This window comes from Hylobates moloch, unplaced genomic scaffold (genome assembly GCF_009828535.3).
Source record: "Hylobates moloch isolate HMO894 unplaced genomic scaffold, HMol_V3 SCAFFOLD_4, whole genome shotgun sequence".
In the NCBI taxonomy this organism is placed as follows: domain Eukaryota; kingdom Metazoa; phylum Chordata; class Mammalia; order Primates; family Hylobatidae; genus Hylobates; species Hylobates moloch.
In genome coordinates this window covers 53,263,171-53,279,130 of record NW_026652279.1, presented here as the reverse complement: position 1 = coordinate 53,279,130, position 15,960 = coordinate 53,263,171, and the positions used below count along the sequence as shown (strand labels likewise).

At 39.8% G+C, this 15,960-nt stretch overlaps 1 protein-coding gene across 4 annotated transcripts in view; it reads right to left on the bottom strand.

Annotated features, from left to right (window-relative positions):
- MYH15 (myosin heavy chain 15) overlaps positions 1-15,960 on the bottom strand; it is a 172,397-nt gene that overhangs the window by 121,181 nt on the left and 35,256 nt on the right. For 3 of the 4 annotated variants that reach the window (XR_009213137.1, XM_032150232.2, XM_032150231.2), the window contains exons 7-13: positions 14,383-14,526; positions 12,789-12,945; positions 12,121-12,148; positions 10,719-10,812; positions 8,451-8,543; positions 5,759-5,822; positions 5,062-5,157 (exon numbers count right to left, since the gene is read on the bottom strand). Coding sequence is in view for 3 of the 4 variants with exons in the window: in XM_032150232.2 (XP_032006123.1) it covers positions 5,062-5,157; positions 5,759-5,822; positions 8,451-8,543; positions 10,719-10,812; positions 12,121-12,148; positions 12,789-12,945; positions 14,383-14,526 (676 nt within the window). In the remaining variant the exon portion in view is untranslated. Of the gene's footprint in view, positions 1-5,061; positions 5,158-5,758; positions 5,823-8,450; positions 8,544-10,718; positions 10,813-12,120; positions 12,149-12,788; positions 12,946-14,382; positions 14,527-15,960 lie in introns of those variants that run through there. The other variant, XM_032150233.2, reaches the window with a different exon arrangement.

The window sequence follows — 15,960 nt, the reverse complement described above, 5'->3', positions numbered from 1 at the left end:
AAATACGTGCTAGAACATGGAAGAATTTCAAAATAATTATGCTGGGTGAAATAAGCCTGACAAGAAGAATATACACTCTATGATTTTGTCTTTAAACATTCTAGAAAATGCAAACTAATCTATGGTGACAGAAAGCATATTAGTGGTTACTTAGGGACTGGGGCTGGGAAAGGAGGGCTCCAATGAGTGAGAAGGGACAGGAGGGAGGTATTATAAAAGATCCAAGGACACTTTTGAAAGTATACATGCATTATGTTGATTGTGGTGACACTTTCATACACACTTATATATATGTTAACATTTACCTGTTATATACTTAAAACACGTGCAGTGTACGTTAGGTGAAAAGTGCTTCAATAAATTTGTTTTTTATAAAACTTTAAAAATAAAATTGGCCTAGCTTAAATCCAGCAGAAGGTGAATATATGTATTTTAATAAAAATATCCTGTAAAAATTTTTACAGTACTTGTTTTTGAAATGATTTTTATTTTTTAAGTTGACAATTTAAAATTGTATATATTTACGGTGTACAACATGATGTTTTGATACATGTATATATTGTGGAATGGCTTCTTCCAGCGAAGTAATTTATCTGTCATTTCACATACTTTTTTTTTGTGGTGAGAATATTTAAAATCTACTCTGTTAGCCATTTCAAGTATATAATATGTTGTTATTAACTATAATCACTATGTTGTACAATAGATCTTCTGAACTTATTCAACATTTTTAGATTCTACATGGGTGAGATCATGTGGTATTTGTCTTTCTCTCCCTGCTTTATTTCACTTAGCATAATGTCCTTCAGTTTCATTCATGTTGCCATACTTGACAAAAATAACAAGATTTTCTTTCTTTTTTTTTTTTTTTTGAGGCAGGGTCTCACTCTGTCACCCAAGCTAAGGTGCAGTGGCATGATCACAGCTCACTGAAGCCTCAATCTCCCAGGCTCAAGTGATCTTCCCACCTCAGCCTCCCTAATAGCTGAGACCACAGGTGCATGCCACCATGCTCAACTAATTTTTAAATTTTTTGTAGAAACAGGGTCTTGCTACGTTGCCCAGGCTGACCTTGAACTCCTGGGCTCAAGCAATCCTCCCTCCTGGGCCTCCCAAAGTGCTGGGATTACAGTCATGAGCTACCATGCCCAGCCAAGATTTCCTTCTTTTTTTTTTAAGGCTAATAGTATCCTATTGTGTATGTATACCACATTTTCTTTATCCAGTCATCCTTCATGGACACTTAGGTTGTTTCTCTATCTTGGCAATTGTGAACAATGCTGCAATGAACATGGAAGTACAGATACCTCTTCAGGATACTGGGTTCATTTCCCTTGGATGTATTCCCAGTAGTGAGATGACTGGATCATATGGTAGTTCTGTTTGTAGTTTTTTGAGTGACTTTCATACCATTTTTCATAATGGCTGTAGTAATTTGCAGTTGACTCAACAGTGAACAAGGGTTCCCTTTTTTTCACATCCTTGCCGACATTTGTTATCTCTTGTCTTCTGATAGTAAGACAATATCTCATTATGGTTTTTGCTTTGCATTTCCCTGATGATTATTGATGTTGAGCCTTTTCTCATAGACCTGTTGGCCATTTGGATGTCTTCTTCGGAGAAATGTCTGTCAGGTCCTTTATCTATTTTTTAATCCAGTTGTTTTCTTGCTATTGAGTTGAGTTCTTCATAGATTTTAGATATTAACCCCTTATCAGATGTACAGTTTGCACATATTTTTTCCCGTTCATCCAGTAGATTCTCTCTTGATGATGCATGGTTTTTGTATACTTTATGAAGTGAATACACAGGGTATGAGGCCAAATGTCAAGGATTCCAGGACGGAAGGACCTCTTGGTCACTTGCCATCACTCCTGGAATTTATACACTAGTTGAATAGCAAGAATAGATACAATAAATAAATAGAAAGAAAAAAAGTCAAAAGAAAAAGAGGAGAAAAGGGAAAATATATGTAGGACCAAGCTATACAGATGGCAGTGAGAACTAAGGATTTTGAATGAGCCCTGTCCAAAAGAACTGAAGAAATGAGCCTTAGCTATGCCTGGAACAAGGGTCAGATATAATTGAGAGCAAAGGGGTGAAGGGGTGCTCATGGCCATGTAGAGGTCAAATAGGGGCTGGCTCTGAGGTAACATGTCACTTCATTTCCTTCGCTCCTTCAGTGGGTGGTCAGCCTCTCTGCTGTGATTTCCATACCTAGTTCTTTTGTAGTATGGACAAATCCTCATATTTCAGGATATGTGGACATCATCCTCATATTGTTAAGATATGCTCTCTTGTGTTAAGCCTCAGGATACTCTGAAGCTCTTCTTTAGCAAATATAGATGGTAAGAGTTCCAGATCATCTTTTAAAATGTCCCCCAAAAGGACAATGGGTGCTAAAACAGGTAGACTGACAATACCCAATTTGGACCACCAGATGTCAGACTTTGCACAGTAATCAATCTCAGCAACCCCCAAAGACCGAAGAAGATAAATGAATTCAGGATAAGCATGCATATTCCATAGCAACCCAAAGGCATCAGATGCTTCTACTAGTAAACAGAGATGCTCTGAAAATAATCTTGCAGTCTCTGCTGGTACCCACATTAGATCTTATGTGTCAGTTGCCCTATACCATCCGGAAACACATGTCAAGAGTGTTAGATTTGATAAGGCTAATCAATGGAAGACCAAAAAAAATCCTGTTCCAAGCTGAGGTGGAGAGAAGGTGGGGAGGAGAATACATGCTGCTTACATAACACCAATTAAATCTATGGCAAAAATAATCGTCTCATTTGCAGAGCTTTCCCCATTTCGTAAGGGTACTTTAAAAACCAAGTAGTCAAAACACTGCTAGATTTATACCATACTTAGTCTAAGCATAATGGACTGGGAAAATTGTTCCCATCAGTTTGCTAGCTTGGATCTGTAATCTTATCCTACATCCACTTCTGTGGGAGCATTGTTGTCCTCAAAGGCTTACCTCAAATGCAATACCTTGGAAATCAAATCCACGTGTCATTCTCCCCTTCCAATGACTTCCTATGCCACTTTAAACTGTCTACCATGGCCTGCAATGCACTGCATGGTCTGGCCCCTGCCTATTTTACCTTACATTACCCTCTCTACTCTACCACCCACAGTGGCCATTTTGCTATTCCAAGAATAAATCAAATGCATTCCTGCCTCAGGACCTTTGCACTCATTGTTCCCTCCTCCTGGGATTTTATTCCTGGAAATCTTTGCCTACTTGCTCCCGTATTCATTGAGGTGTCTGCAAAAAACGTTGTCTTTTCAGAGAAATTCCCTGACAATTTCATCTAAAATAGAACTATCCACAACCCTACCAAACCCCATTTCTTTCTGTCCCCTCACTGTACTTTATTGTTCTTTATAGACCTGCCGTATAACCTACAAAGAAATTAGATCATGGTTTTTTTTTTTTTCTTTTTTTAGACAGAGGCTCACTCTGTCGCCCAGGCTAAAGTGCAATGGCACATTCTCTGCTCACTGTAACCTCTACCTCCTGGGTTCAAGTGATTCTCCTGCCTCAGCCTCCTGAGTAGCCAGAATTACGAGCACCTGCCACCATGCCTGGCTAAGTTTTGTATTTTTCGTAGAGACTGGGTTTTACCATGTTAGCCAGGCTGTTCTCAAACCCCTGACCTCAAGCAATCCATCTGCCTCAGTCTCCCAAAGTGCTGGGATTACAGGTATGAGTCACCATGCCCAGCCTAGATCATATATTCTTTACTCATTTGTTGCCTGTCTTCCATACTAGACTATAAGCTCACAAGGGCAGAGGCCTGTCTACCTTGTTCACCACTGTATCCCCCATGATTAAAAAGCAGTGCCTGGTGTACACATAGCAGCTCCATAATAAATATTTGTTGAATAAATACATGAAATTCATTCCCTTATTCCACATTCTTTTTTCTTATTTTATGTTTATGGCACTATCATTCTCCTAATCAAATCACAAAACTTGAGGATATTTTTGACTCATCACTCTTCCTCACTCTTACATTCAGTCACCACCAAGACCTGTCTATTCTTCCATGCATCTATCCCTTTTCCCCCACCCTTCCATTCCCAGACACTCTCTTAAATCACTGCCTTGTCATGTCATACTGGGACATTTGCAATCCCTTCCATCCAAGTCTCTGCCTCCACACCATCCTGCCCATTACCAGCTCAACTGTCCCAAACACTGCCCTCAATAAATCATGACCTCCTATTGCCTCACCCCCACAACACACTGACACACTTGCTCTGCCAACTCTGAGTTCAGAAACCATCAGAATAAAATCACTATTCCTCTATGCAAACCTTTTCCTTTAGTCAAGCTGGTCTCTCTGTTCCCTGCTCCTGCTTTGCCCTTTCCTGACATCGTGTACGCTCTTCCTCCTACCATTAGTAGACTCCACTCTTCACTTTGTCTGACTGAATCCCCTTCCCATTCTTCATATCCCAACCTAAATTCTCCTTCTTTATAAAACTCCCTGAGCCAGACACGGTGGTTCGCACATGGAATCCCAGCACTTTGGGAGGCCAAGGTGGGAGGATTTCTTGAGGCCAGGAGTTTGAGACCAGCCTGGCCAACATGGTGAAACCCCATCTCTACTAAAAAAGATAAAAGAGAGGAAACTCCCATTGACCACCACGCACTATGATGCTATCTCCCTCCCCTGGTCTCTTATCTATACCACCCATGTAGCTCTAGTTAAGGCCTTAAATTAATGCTTTTACACACACACACAGACACAGACACACACACACACACACTCTCACTCACCTCTGCTGGGCATCCTACCCACTTCCAAATACTCTGCTTCCTTTTGCTACCAAATTGAAAAAGAAGTGTTGCCATTTACTGTCTGTCCATATGAAATTATACAACACTAGTTCTATAATTGGTTCATTCCCTAAGTTTTAAGGATGAATATGCTGAGGTCTAAATAGGCTAAGAAACTTACCGAATAACACTTTTTCATCCCCCAAATATGACTTATTTTTCTTGTTTTGGAATAACCCTAAGCTCCAGAATCCTACACTTACCATGAAGCTCTTTTTGTCCAGATAGAATTTGATAGAATATGTGGTAGTTCCTCTCTCCAGCCTGCTGGAAAATCACCCTGGACTTTTCAAGCAAATCTGGATGATGAGAAATGAATAAAAATTCATACTTAGGCATTCTTGCAAAATGTAGAAGAAAAGTAATCAGGCTGAGTGCAGCGGCTCACAACTGTAATCCCAGTATTTTGGGAGGCCGAGGCAGGAGGATCACTTGAGGCCAGGAGTTTGAAAACAGCCTGTGCAATATAGTGAGACCCCATTTCCACAAAGAAAAAATTTTAAAATTAGCTGGGCATGGTGGCACATGCCTGTAGCTGCAGCTACTTGAGAGGCTGAGGTAGAGGATTGCTTGATCCCAGGAGTTCGAGGCTGCAGTGAGCCATGATCATGCCAAGGCACTCCAGCCTGAACAACAGAGTAAGACCTTGTCAAGAAAGAAAAGAAAAGAAGGAAGGAAGGGAGAAAAAGAATGCGAGAGAGAAAATGAAAGAAAGAAGAAAAGAAAGGAAGGAAGGAAAGAAGGAAGGAAGGAAGGAAGGAAGGAAGGAAGGAAGGAAGGAAGGAAGGAGGAAGGAAGGAAGGAAGGAAGGAAGGAAGGAAGGAAGGAAGGAAGGGTGGGTAGGAAGGAAAGGAAGGGAAGAAAAGAAAAAAGTGTTCAGATAGTGCAATGACTACTTACAGATATCAGTGTCCACAGATGACAGCATGCCTCTGGCACCAAAGTGCATCCTGATGAATTTGCCCTAGTGTGGACACAGAACACAGTCGGACACAGAACACAGTCAGACACAGAACACAGTTTCCTATTCACATTTGCCAAGCACTTGCAATGGCTTCATTATATATAACTCTCAAAACGACTACTTCTCCAAAAGTAAAAACAAACAAAAAAAAAAAAAAAAGAAAGAAAAGGAAAGAAGAGAAAAATGCAATGTGGGTTTGAGATGAGATAGCACCAGCTAATATCTGGAGGAAGCCAGAATGATTGTCAGGACTAGCAGTGGTTCTGGCTTGTAGCCCCAAATCTGCTGATTGCTACCTGTGTATTCTTGTGGGCATTGTGAAATCTCTCTGGGCCTCACTGTTCTTATCTAAAGATGAGAAAAATATTTCCTCAGCATATTTGTTTATTCATGCAACAAACATTCATTGAGCATCTACTAAGATCCGGGTAACCTTCTAGGCACTGGAGATACCATGCAAGAAAAATAGACATGGTCCCTACCCTCATGAGTCTTATAGTCTAGTGGATAAGCAGCTACTGCAACAGCTCTGACATAAAATCACAAGAAAAGCCAATATCCTTGAATTTAGAAAGTCAGAGAAAGGGGGGGGGCATAAAATGGAGTCGAAGAGGTAGACAAACTCCATATCACGTACGCCATGTAGAACACAGGAAAGGGTAGGGTTTTATTTTATGTGTGCTTGGGAGACATCGTAAGGTTTTAAGCAGAGGAGTGATGTGATCTAATTCATGTTTCATAGCACACCTTGGCATAAATAATAGATGTACACCGTTTCTTCCTTGTCAGTGAAAAGTCGTAAGGCAGGATCTAGAGGGGCAGAAATGCTGTCCAGAGGTGCCAGTGCCCATGTCAGAATGCCAGATGCAGCTGAGGAGGTGGCACCATCTGGTGGCAGCTAGAGTCTGTGGGATGAGGATGCTGGAACAGGGAGGAAGATAGCCTGGTGGAGGTTTGCCCATGCCAGGAAGGCATCAGGGCAGGACAGCAGCCTGGCAAGAAGAGGTGAGTGGCTCTGTACAGGGGGATCGAACTAGTACATTAAAATATGTAGGACAGTGGAAGTCACACACACAAACACACATGTATATATACCCATACACACAAACATGCAGGTACATATGTATGTGTGCACATACACATATACAGAAGTATACATATACATACCTATTTAGTATTAATTGAAAATTTTAACCCAGATTTCTTGATTTTTCTGAACTCCTTTTTCGTTTTCCTTCTCTCTTCTTTCTTTCCTTCCATTTATCCATCTTCATGTTTATTTTTCTCCTCTACTTCTTTCCTTCTATCTTTCCAACTTTTCTCTCCTTTCTGTTCTCTTTCAATTGCTTTCTTTTCTTTAAGGCAATTTCCTACTCTGTTGCCCAGCAGGAGTGTAGTGGTATCATCATAGCTCAGTGCAGCCTCAAACACCTGGGTTGAAGCCATCCTCCAGCCTCAGCCACTCGAGTAACTGGGACTACAGGTGCACACCACCACTTCAGGCTAATATCTTTATTTTTAGTAGAAACAAAGTCTCACTGTGTTATCCAGGCTGATCTTGAACTTCGGGGCTCAAGTGATCCACCCACTTCAGCCTCCCAAAGTGCTAGGGTTACAGGCGTGAGCCACCACACCTGGCTATCTTTCTTTTTACCTGTTGTTCTTCCCTTTCTTCCTTTTATTTTTTTCCTTGTCTTTCTTCTTTCCTTTTTTAAAATGTTCTTTTTCCATCCCTCTATTCCTTCCTTTTTCCTCCCTTGCTTTTTCCCCAGCTTTCTATCTTTCATATTTCAGCAGAAAGTCCTTTAGCATTCTAACAAATCCCAAATCTACCGGTTGTTTTATGAACCAGTATTAGCACCTGCTATGACCAGCCAGACACTGTAAGCTCATCTAAATGTGGACAGAGCAGCTCTAAGGCTTTGGATGGAAACTAGCCAAATCAGCATGAGGTTATTATTTAATTATGCCCAGAGACTCAAACAGGAAGCCTTCTGCAAATTTTCTTGTAAATCATACAGTGGCTCCCTGCTACTCATTCTTGGCATAATATGGATTTGTTAAACTAGGTTTAGAAATCCAAATTCTTCCTCTTTCATGGTAGTTCTAGTCATCAAAAGCTACTTAAAAATACTTTCTCCCTAGCCCCCCAAAATGTCTCCAGTGAAAAATATGCAGGGGTAAGGAGGCCACAGGCAATAGTACAAACAGTAATTGTAGTAAGTGAATTAGGAAGTGCCTACTAAATTGACTTGTTATAAGGGGTTTAGGAAATCATGAAGGAGAAAATATTTCAAATATGTACAACATAATAAAATATAAAACATTGTTATAATTTTTTGGATGAGCTTCTCTACCGGGAGTGGAATTTGAAACTATTAAGATAAATGCTTTTTTCTTGAAATTGACCAAATAGAAACTCCTCAGATGCATATTTATTTATAAAGATTTAATTGTCTTAATGATATAGATGGTAAATTTTTTTGAGAAATGTAACATTACAGACTTTAATCAAAGACTTACAACTTCGGTGTTCTAGAATTTTTTCATACCTATGTGCTTACATATGAGTTTTACCATTGCTTACAAATTAAATACTTTGATATTATGCTAAATCATGTTACTTACAAAACGAGAGGAGTTGTCATTTCTCAGGGTTTTAGCATTTCCAAATGCTTCCAAGATAGTATTCGCTTGCATGATTTGATCTTCTAACGCCCCCTGAGACACATGCAAGAGAAGTACAGCTGATGAAACTATTAGTAGAATTCTGTAATGTGGCAAGCCCTCCATCTCCAGGTCAAACCCCATTCTTGCTTTGATAACCAATGGCCAAAATTTGGTTATATTATCTTGGAATGAGAAATCAGAAAAACAGCTGGATGACAGAGGCTAACAATATACAATACCCCTATGAATATGTGGGAGCTCATTTATTTGCAATGCTTCTTTTTTGGTTGGCATTGGCCTGAGTGGGAAAAGAAAATGGTCACCAAATAAAAAAGAAAAGCATACCACAGCTTATTTCCAGACAAACATCATATCATATATTTCCCCCATCATTAATCTTCCTCTCTTCCCATCTGATCTTTGCACTTGGAAATTTATCCTAGGATAATACAACAGACTCTTGGTGTTATTAAACTATACTTTTGCTTGCTTCTTTTCCTAAGTAATCTAGAGGTTCACAATGAGTAGTGACTTTTAACAGTATTGATCTTGAATTTGAATCACGTGTGCTCAGGCTGATAGGCCAAAACAGATCATCTACCTATCTACCATATCTATATGGCTTTGTTGTTTTCCAGTCAGCCTCAAAGACCCATTTTATGGGGGTAATTATATAGTATATGGTACTTAATAATTTATGGATTTATAAATATTATATCCCTTCTTATATCCCTGCTACTATATAATATTCCCCATCTTATGGGGGGACTTATATAGTATACTGTACTCAATAATTTGTGGATTTATAAATATTATATCTCTTTTGGGTAATATGGGTTTACTGTCCTTCAAATAAGTTAGAGAACATTATATATATATGAGCAAGGATTTCCATAGAAGTGTTATATATTATGTACTGTATTACATATTATCATAAAACTCAATGGCTAGACCAAACCATTTAATGCACACCAAAAAAAACCCACAAACATCTAAAATGCTTCTAAAAACAAAGTTACATCTAGTGAATAAAAGAGTTCAACGATGGCCGGGCGCAGTGGCTCATGCCTGTAATCCCAGCACTTTGAAAGCGGAGGCGGGCAGATCGCGAGGTCAGGAGATCGAGACCATCTTGGCTAACACGGTGAAACCCCGTCTCTACTAAAAATACAAAAAATTAGCCGGGCGCTGTGGGGGGCACCTGTAGTCCCAGCTACTCAGGAGGCTGAGGCAGGAGAATGGCGTGAACCCAGGAGGCGGAGCTTGCAGTGAGCTGAGATAGCACCACTGCAGTCCGGCCTGGGCAAAAGAGCGAGACTCCGTCTAAAAAAAAAAAAACAAAACAAAACAAAAAAGAGTTCAATGATACCCAAAGAAATCAATAATCAGATTCAGGAATGCAGTGGTTAGAAAAGAAACTTCTATAGTTTAAAAATTGGGTCAGATGGCTATTTTAATATATTTCTTACTTTGCAAAAACAGCAAACATCCAGTATCAAATTGAAAAAAGCAAAATAATCATGCCAGACATAGAAAAATGAGAGGTCTAACAGCTCAGTAACTCACTGATTTTGAGTTCCATTCAGCATTACCTAATTTTATTTTGTATACCAATGTTTATGGTCTTAGTTATCCTCAAGTTATTATGACGTCCATTAACATGTTAATGGAGCTAAACAAAGTAAGCTAAACTAAAATGAACAAGGATTTTTTTTTTTTTAATAGGGAAAGCAAAGTTTTTCTGAAAGTGGTATGTTATTAACATTGAGGGGTATGTCCACTGGGCATTTAGAATTTGATCCAGGAGTTAGGCATGAATGAAGAAAAATTTTATTGGTGCATATTTGTGGGAATCTGATATCTCACGGTAGCTAAAGGGATTCAGGAATATCCAAGCCACTGATGACCCTAGCCTTTAGGTAAGATGGTTTGAATCTTGAGGACTTAACTTACAGGTCCAATAAACAAAGACCAGGCCAGAAAATACCCCTTTAAGCAGATGTGAAATTAATTACATAATTCATGTTTTCATGTTATTGTTTGGAGCACTTGATGATCCTCTCAAAGACCAAAGGAAATATTTTTAAAAAATACTTTTCTGTAATTTGCAAATTGTCCTGTGGCGCTTGTTGCCTCCTTACTTCCCAAAAGTGGTCAGGACAGAGCCTCCATGATACAGTGCATAGGGCCACCTCATCTTTTCTGCCAAGACATATAAACACTTACCGGCTTTTTCCTGGATTCACTCATGGCTGCTATGGTGGCAAAATACTGGATAATATGTTTGCTGTTCACAGTCTTTCCAGCACCAGATTCTCCTCTGTGATTTGAAATTCAGTGACACAGTTAACTGGTTCTGATTATCAATGCAACGAAAGTTAGGTAATTTTGATTGTATAGGCTATGGCAAGCAGGGAAGCTTTTACATAAAAGTAGAGCTTCAGATGGAACTTGAGGATATATTGACATTTAATTGGTTGGGAGAAGGGCAAGGACATTTCAGGCTGAGAAAACAGCATGAGCAAAAATCTGGAGTTAGAAAGATCACAACTTTTTGTAAATATTAGGAAGGCTGTTCCTTGTGGTCTTAACAACAAACAGCAGGAAAGCACCTCTTCTAACTAGACAAGTCTCCTCATTACCAGCTGTTCAAGAGATTTTCATGCATGAAGGCTACCATACAGCCAAGTCCAACCCTCTTCTCAGAAGAAGGCTACTGATCACTTCACCAGGCAGTTGGGCTTTAGGCTTTACCTCATCTTTGACAACCAGCTAACTTTGTAATGTGGGAAGAGCACAGTGGCGAATTTATAGCCTCCTCAACGTAAGCATCATAGAATCAAGGACTGCCTGCCTTTATCTATACAAAATTCCAGAAAATAGTTTATCCTCTCTGTGAAAGGCTGAACTACAACTGTTCATCTAGCTCTAAAATTTTGAGACCTTATGATCCCTCTTGGGATAACTGAAGCCAATGGAGAGCCCAATGTACAAGGTGGTATCATCATCATTGCATGGGAAGGTAAAGGACTTTAGCACTTCACAGCCCCTTGAGTCTCAGCCACCATGCTGACACTTTACCTGGCCGGCCAGGGCTCTTTTCATCAAAATTCACAGACAATAAGACATCACTGTGACCCTTCCATCTATCCTTTTTACCCTCGTTCTTATTTCTCTAAATGTCACCATCTTTTAGTTTCCACTGCTTCACGTACTTTGACCTGTCCCAATCTGGCTGCCCACAGTGCTTGCTATCTGTTCCATGCGCATACCTATTTAACGTTCAGCCCCTCTGCTTAGTCAGTCCAGAGGCCTTTGAAGATGACCATTTGGGACAGTGTAGCTCTCTTAATCCTCAAGAAGTTAATTAAGACCAGCTTGTGCACTATTTCTAAAGGATCTCCGAAAATGAGGGAGGCAGACTAGCTGACACCATATTTGGAGTCATCACTGACTAATGCACTATGACAATTTCCTGAGTATCTTTTTCTTACCTCAAATGTATTGCATCTAAAGGGCAATTAATTCAAGGATGGCGAATCAAAGTTTTATTCCCAGAGAAATGGAGGTATCTATTTCCACTGAAACTTGCTTCAGGCCAAAAAAGAAAAACAAGGCAAACACTTACGTGAAGAGTATAGACTGATTTTCTCGATCTACAAAAGAAAGAAAAATGCCAGAATATTCTTATATTTGAGGTTAATGTATTAGTATGAACTTATTCAAAATTTCCCTCGCTACAATTTGAAATCAGACACAAGGGAAAGGATTAGCATCATTTATAGTTATAAAAACATATCCCTCAAATGGTACAGAGTAAAATCGATTTTCTCTTGCCCCTATGTATGCCAGTCATAAGAACATATAAATTAAAGGCCTATTTCTTTGCGCTACATACAAATGGTAACCAACTAATGATTCAGATTCTTGCCATTTTAAGCCTTTTAAGAATCATTGTGTAATAATATCTATAGAATAACTTCTTCGTGCCAGACGCTGTAGAAGATGCTCTATATAATAAAGGCTAACATCTACAGGGGGCTTACTCTGGGCCAGCCACTGGGCCGAGCACTTTAAATGCATTATCTCACTTTGATGTACAAACTAATCGGCCCAATAACCCTAGGAGGTAGGTACTATTTCGCCCACATTTTATCCAGAAGGAAACAGAGGCTTCAAGTGATTAGCTAACTGTAAAGGCCATGCTCTGCTCACAATGCCTAAGTGCCTCTTAGGGACATAGAGAAAAAGTAGATCAGATATTTTTACTTTTCATTTTGTAGGGCAGCTACTCACTGTGAAGCATGTCCTGAAAGGCGTTATTGGCAACAGCAAAGATGTGAGGGGGAGCCTCTGATCGCCTCTTCCCTTTGTAGGCGGCCACGACTTCTTTCTGATACACAGGAAGCCATTTGTAAGGGTTTATGGTCACACAGAAGAGACCTGAATATGTCTGAGGGAAAATCAGAAAAGATTTCATCAACTAGATTAGAAATACTTCCAGGTTTGTCAGCTCTTCCACTGTCAAGTAACATTTGCTCAAATATTACTTATAAAGGAACTCAGAGGGGAGCTTTTGGAATCATGTAGAGAAGGGATTTCTAACAAGAAGAGACAGAACCAGGTTAGAGTAACATCAGGACTTGGGATTACCTTTCTCCTGGGAGACCTGGTAATTACTAACAAGTCTGACACATGGAGCTGCTGAAGACAGAGAGGACCCTAACGGCAGGACTGCAGAGATTTCAGTAACCAGCCATCAGGCATTTGAGGCCAGAGGGGACTCTCTGCCTCAACAAGATTAGGGGCTTGATTTTTAGGGCACTGAGAAGGAATAGCTCATGTGGGTCACTCAGTCACTGAAGGGGTTGAATTGTGGCCCCCAAATAGATATGTTTATGTCCTATTCTCCAGAGCCAGTGAATGTGATCTTATTTGGAAAAAATAGAGTCTTTACAAATGTAATTACGGGTTAAGGGTCTCAGGATGATGACATCCAGGTGGGTCTTAAATCCAATAACTTGTGTTCTTATAAGAGGCACACAGAAGAGAAGGTGATGTGACAATGGAGGCAGAGACTGGAGTGATACAACCAAAAGGAATGCTAGAGCTGCTAGAAGCTGGAAGAGACAAGGAAGGATTCTCCCCAGGAGCCTCCAGAGGGAGTGCAGCCCAGCTGATTGGATTTGATTTTGGACTTCTGGCCTCCAGCACTGTAAGAGAATAATTTCTGTTGTTTTAAGCCACCCAGCTTGTGGTAATTTTGTTACAGCATCCCAGGGAAACTAATACAGTTACATGGTAAATCAGAGAGCTGAGGAGAAAGCTGGTTGCATGCCATGGCTCCTGTGGCCATGGGTCCCAGATGCTACATCTTAGCTTAATCTACTCAGCACTGTTTCTGCTGCATAGGTTTTGAATAAGTCAAAGAACCTGAGCAACCAACCATCATCAATTTGAAGATGATGAAGAAATCATCTCACTCATTAATCACTAGGTGACATGCATTGAACTATGTGCTTTACTTACATTCTTTTATTTAATCCCCCAAGCTCCCATGGAGAGGCAGACATTGTTATCCCACTTTATAGATAAGGCAACTTCAAGAAGTTAGGAAACTTAACAACTAGTAAGTGACAGTGCTGGTGGCTAGTCTGTCAGGCTCCAAGCCTCATGCTTTTAACTAAGGATGACCTGTGGGAAGGCATATGAATGTTGACAAAATAAAATTGGGGAAATGCTAAGATAAGGTCCCTTCCCAGTAGACATTGCTCAAGGACTATCCCTGTGTGAGCATGCTTGAACTCAATGTAAGAGATCACCCAGGAGAGACTGGGACATGCAATATGAGTGCCAACATGACAGTTCAGCAGGAAAGCATATTACACACATAGATCATCCACTGGCCATAGCGCTGCTTCAGGGTATGCAGCACAGATGCCTCATTGAGGTGAGTCAGCATTGCCATGTCTTCAATCATTTCAAACTCTGGAGGATTCATCTGCTGGATTTTGTCCTCCTTTATGCTCAGACTCTGCAGAGAGAAGAAAAATATATGATATATTCCCCTGTCTCCTATGCGTATTCATTTTCCCATGAATTAGAATATTCAGACTCAAAAAGAAAAAATGATGCCTTATTAGGGGGTGAGGCCAGAAGAAATTAAGCCAGCCTTCGTGGAAAAAACAAGTGTTCTCCCTGAAAAAGCCCTCTCCTTCCCTAAAGATGAAGTAAACATAGTATTTTTGTTATATCAAGATTTTCTATCATGCAGTACTCTAATCTTATGGCTTCTGGCTAGCCCTGATTCCCTCTAAGAGTACATGGATCATATTATGTACAATCTAACCCCTAACTCCCAGCCCTTGATGTCCCAACATACCTTGGAGATTTAGAAGAAGAAACTTAGAGTGGAGGATTAAGGAGGCAGATCTTATCCTTCCAGACCTAGTTCAAAACCTGTCTCCTCCCTCAAACCTTCCCAACAACTCCAGCTTATTAGTTTGTCCTCTTCTGTTAAGTCTTATCACTTGTACTATCTTTACATTAATAGTATTGTGTATATTTTAATAATTGACTGTGTTAGATTATTTTCTGGCTAGATTATAAACACCTTAAGAAGGATTTTTGATGTTGTCTTCTTTAATGAAGTTCAAAAACTTGCACATGCATGTTCGTTTTTGATGTTGTCATAATAACTATAGTTATTAAATATAGTTATTAAAGCACCTATCACAATGCTTGGGATATAGTAAATAATCAATAAATATTAATATCTTGATTAATATGGATGCATTTCTACTATCAAAGTTTCTTGGGATTCTTCTCACAGGTTTCCTAACACCCTTTCTATAGCCCTTTTCCATGATTAATACATATTTATGTCAACTGATTGCCCCATTTAATCCTAGTTGGTGATGGCTTCTTTCCAAGGCTCTCACACTCTTTACATACTTGATTCAATTTCTATCCATCTGCCTTCTTTGACATTGTTCTAACAGTAATCCTTCTTCTTTTGAGTCCCTTCACTTTCTGTATTTCAAGGACTCCTCATCTCCCCTCAAACCCATGCAGAACGGAATCATATCTCACACATCTTCAAAAACCTCCCCTTTTCCCTAATTCTATTTTTCTATGTTTTTCATTACCAACTTTCATCAATAAGTAGTACTTTATACCCACTAGATTTATTGCCTTTGTTAATGTTACAAAGACCAAAGGTGATTGGAAGTGTAGTCACTTCTAACATGAGGAAGAGGAATCCTGGAGCCAGGGAGATAGAGAGTGAAGCTGGGGGAATGGGACCTTCATTACATGAAAGAAGGACAAGCAGGACAGAATAAATCACCTTCAGACTCTTCTTTCTACCTGCATTAATGGCTTTAATGCTCTTCTTCCTATGGTTGTAACCACATTATAGTCACAAATCACCTTAAGTGCTGTTGAAGGGACAGTAGTTTGTTTTGGA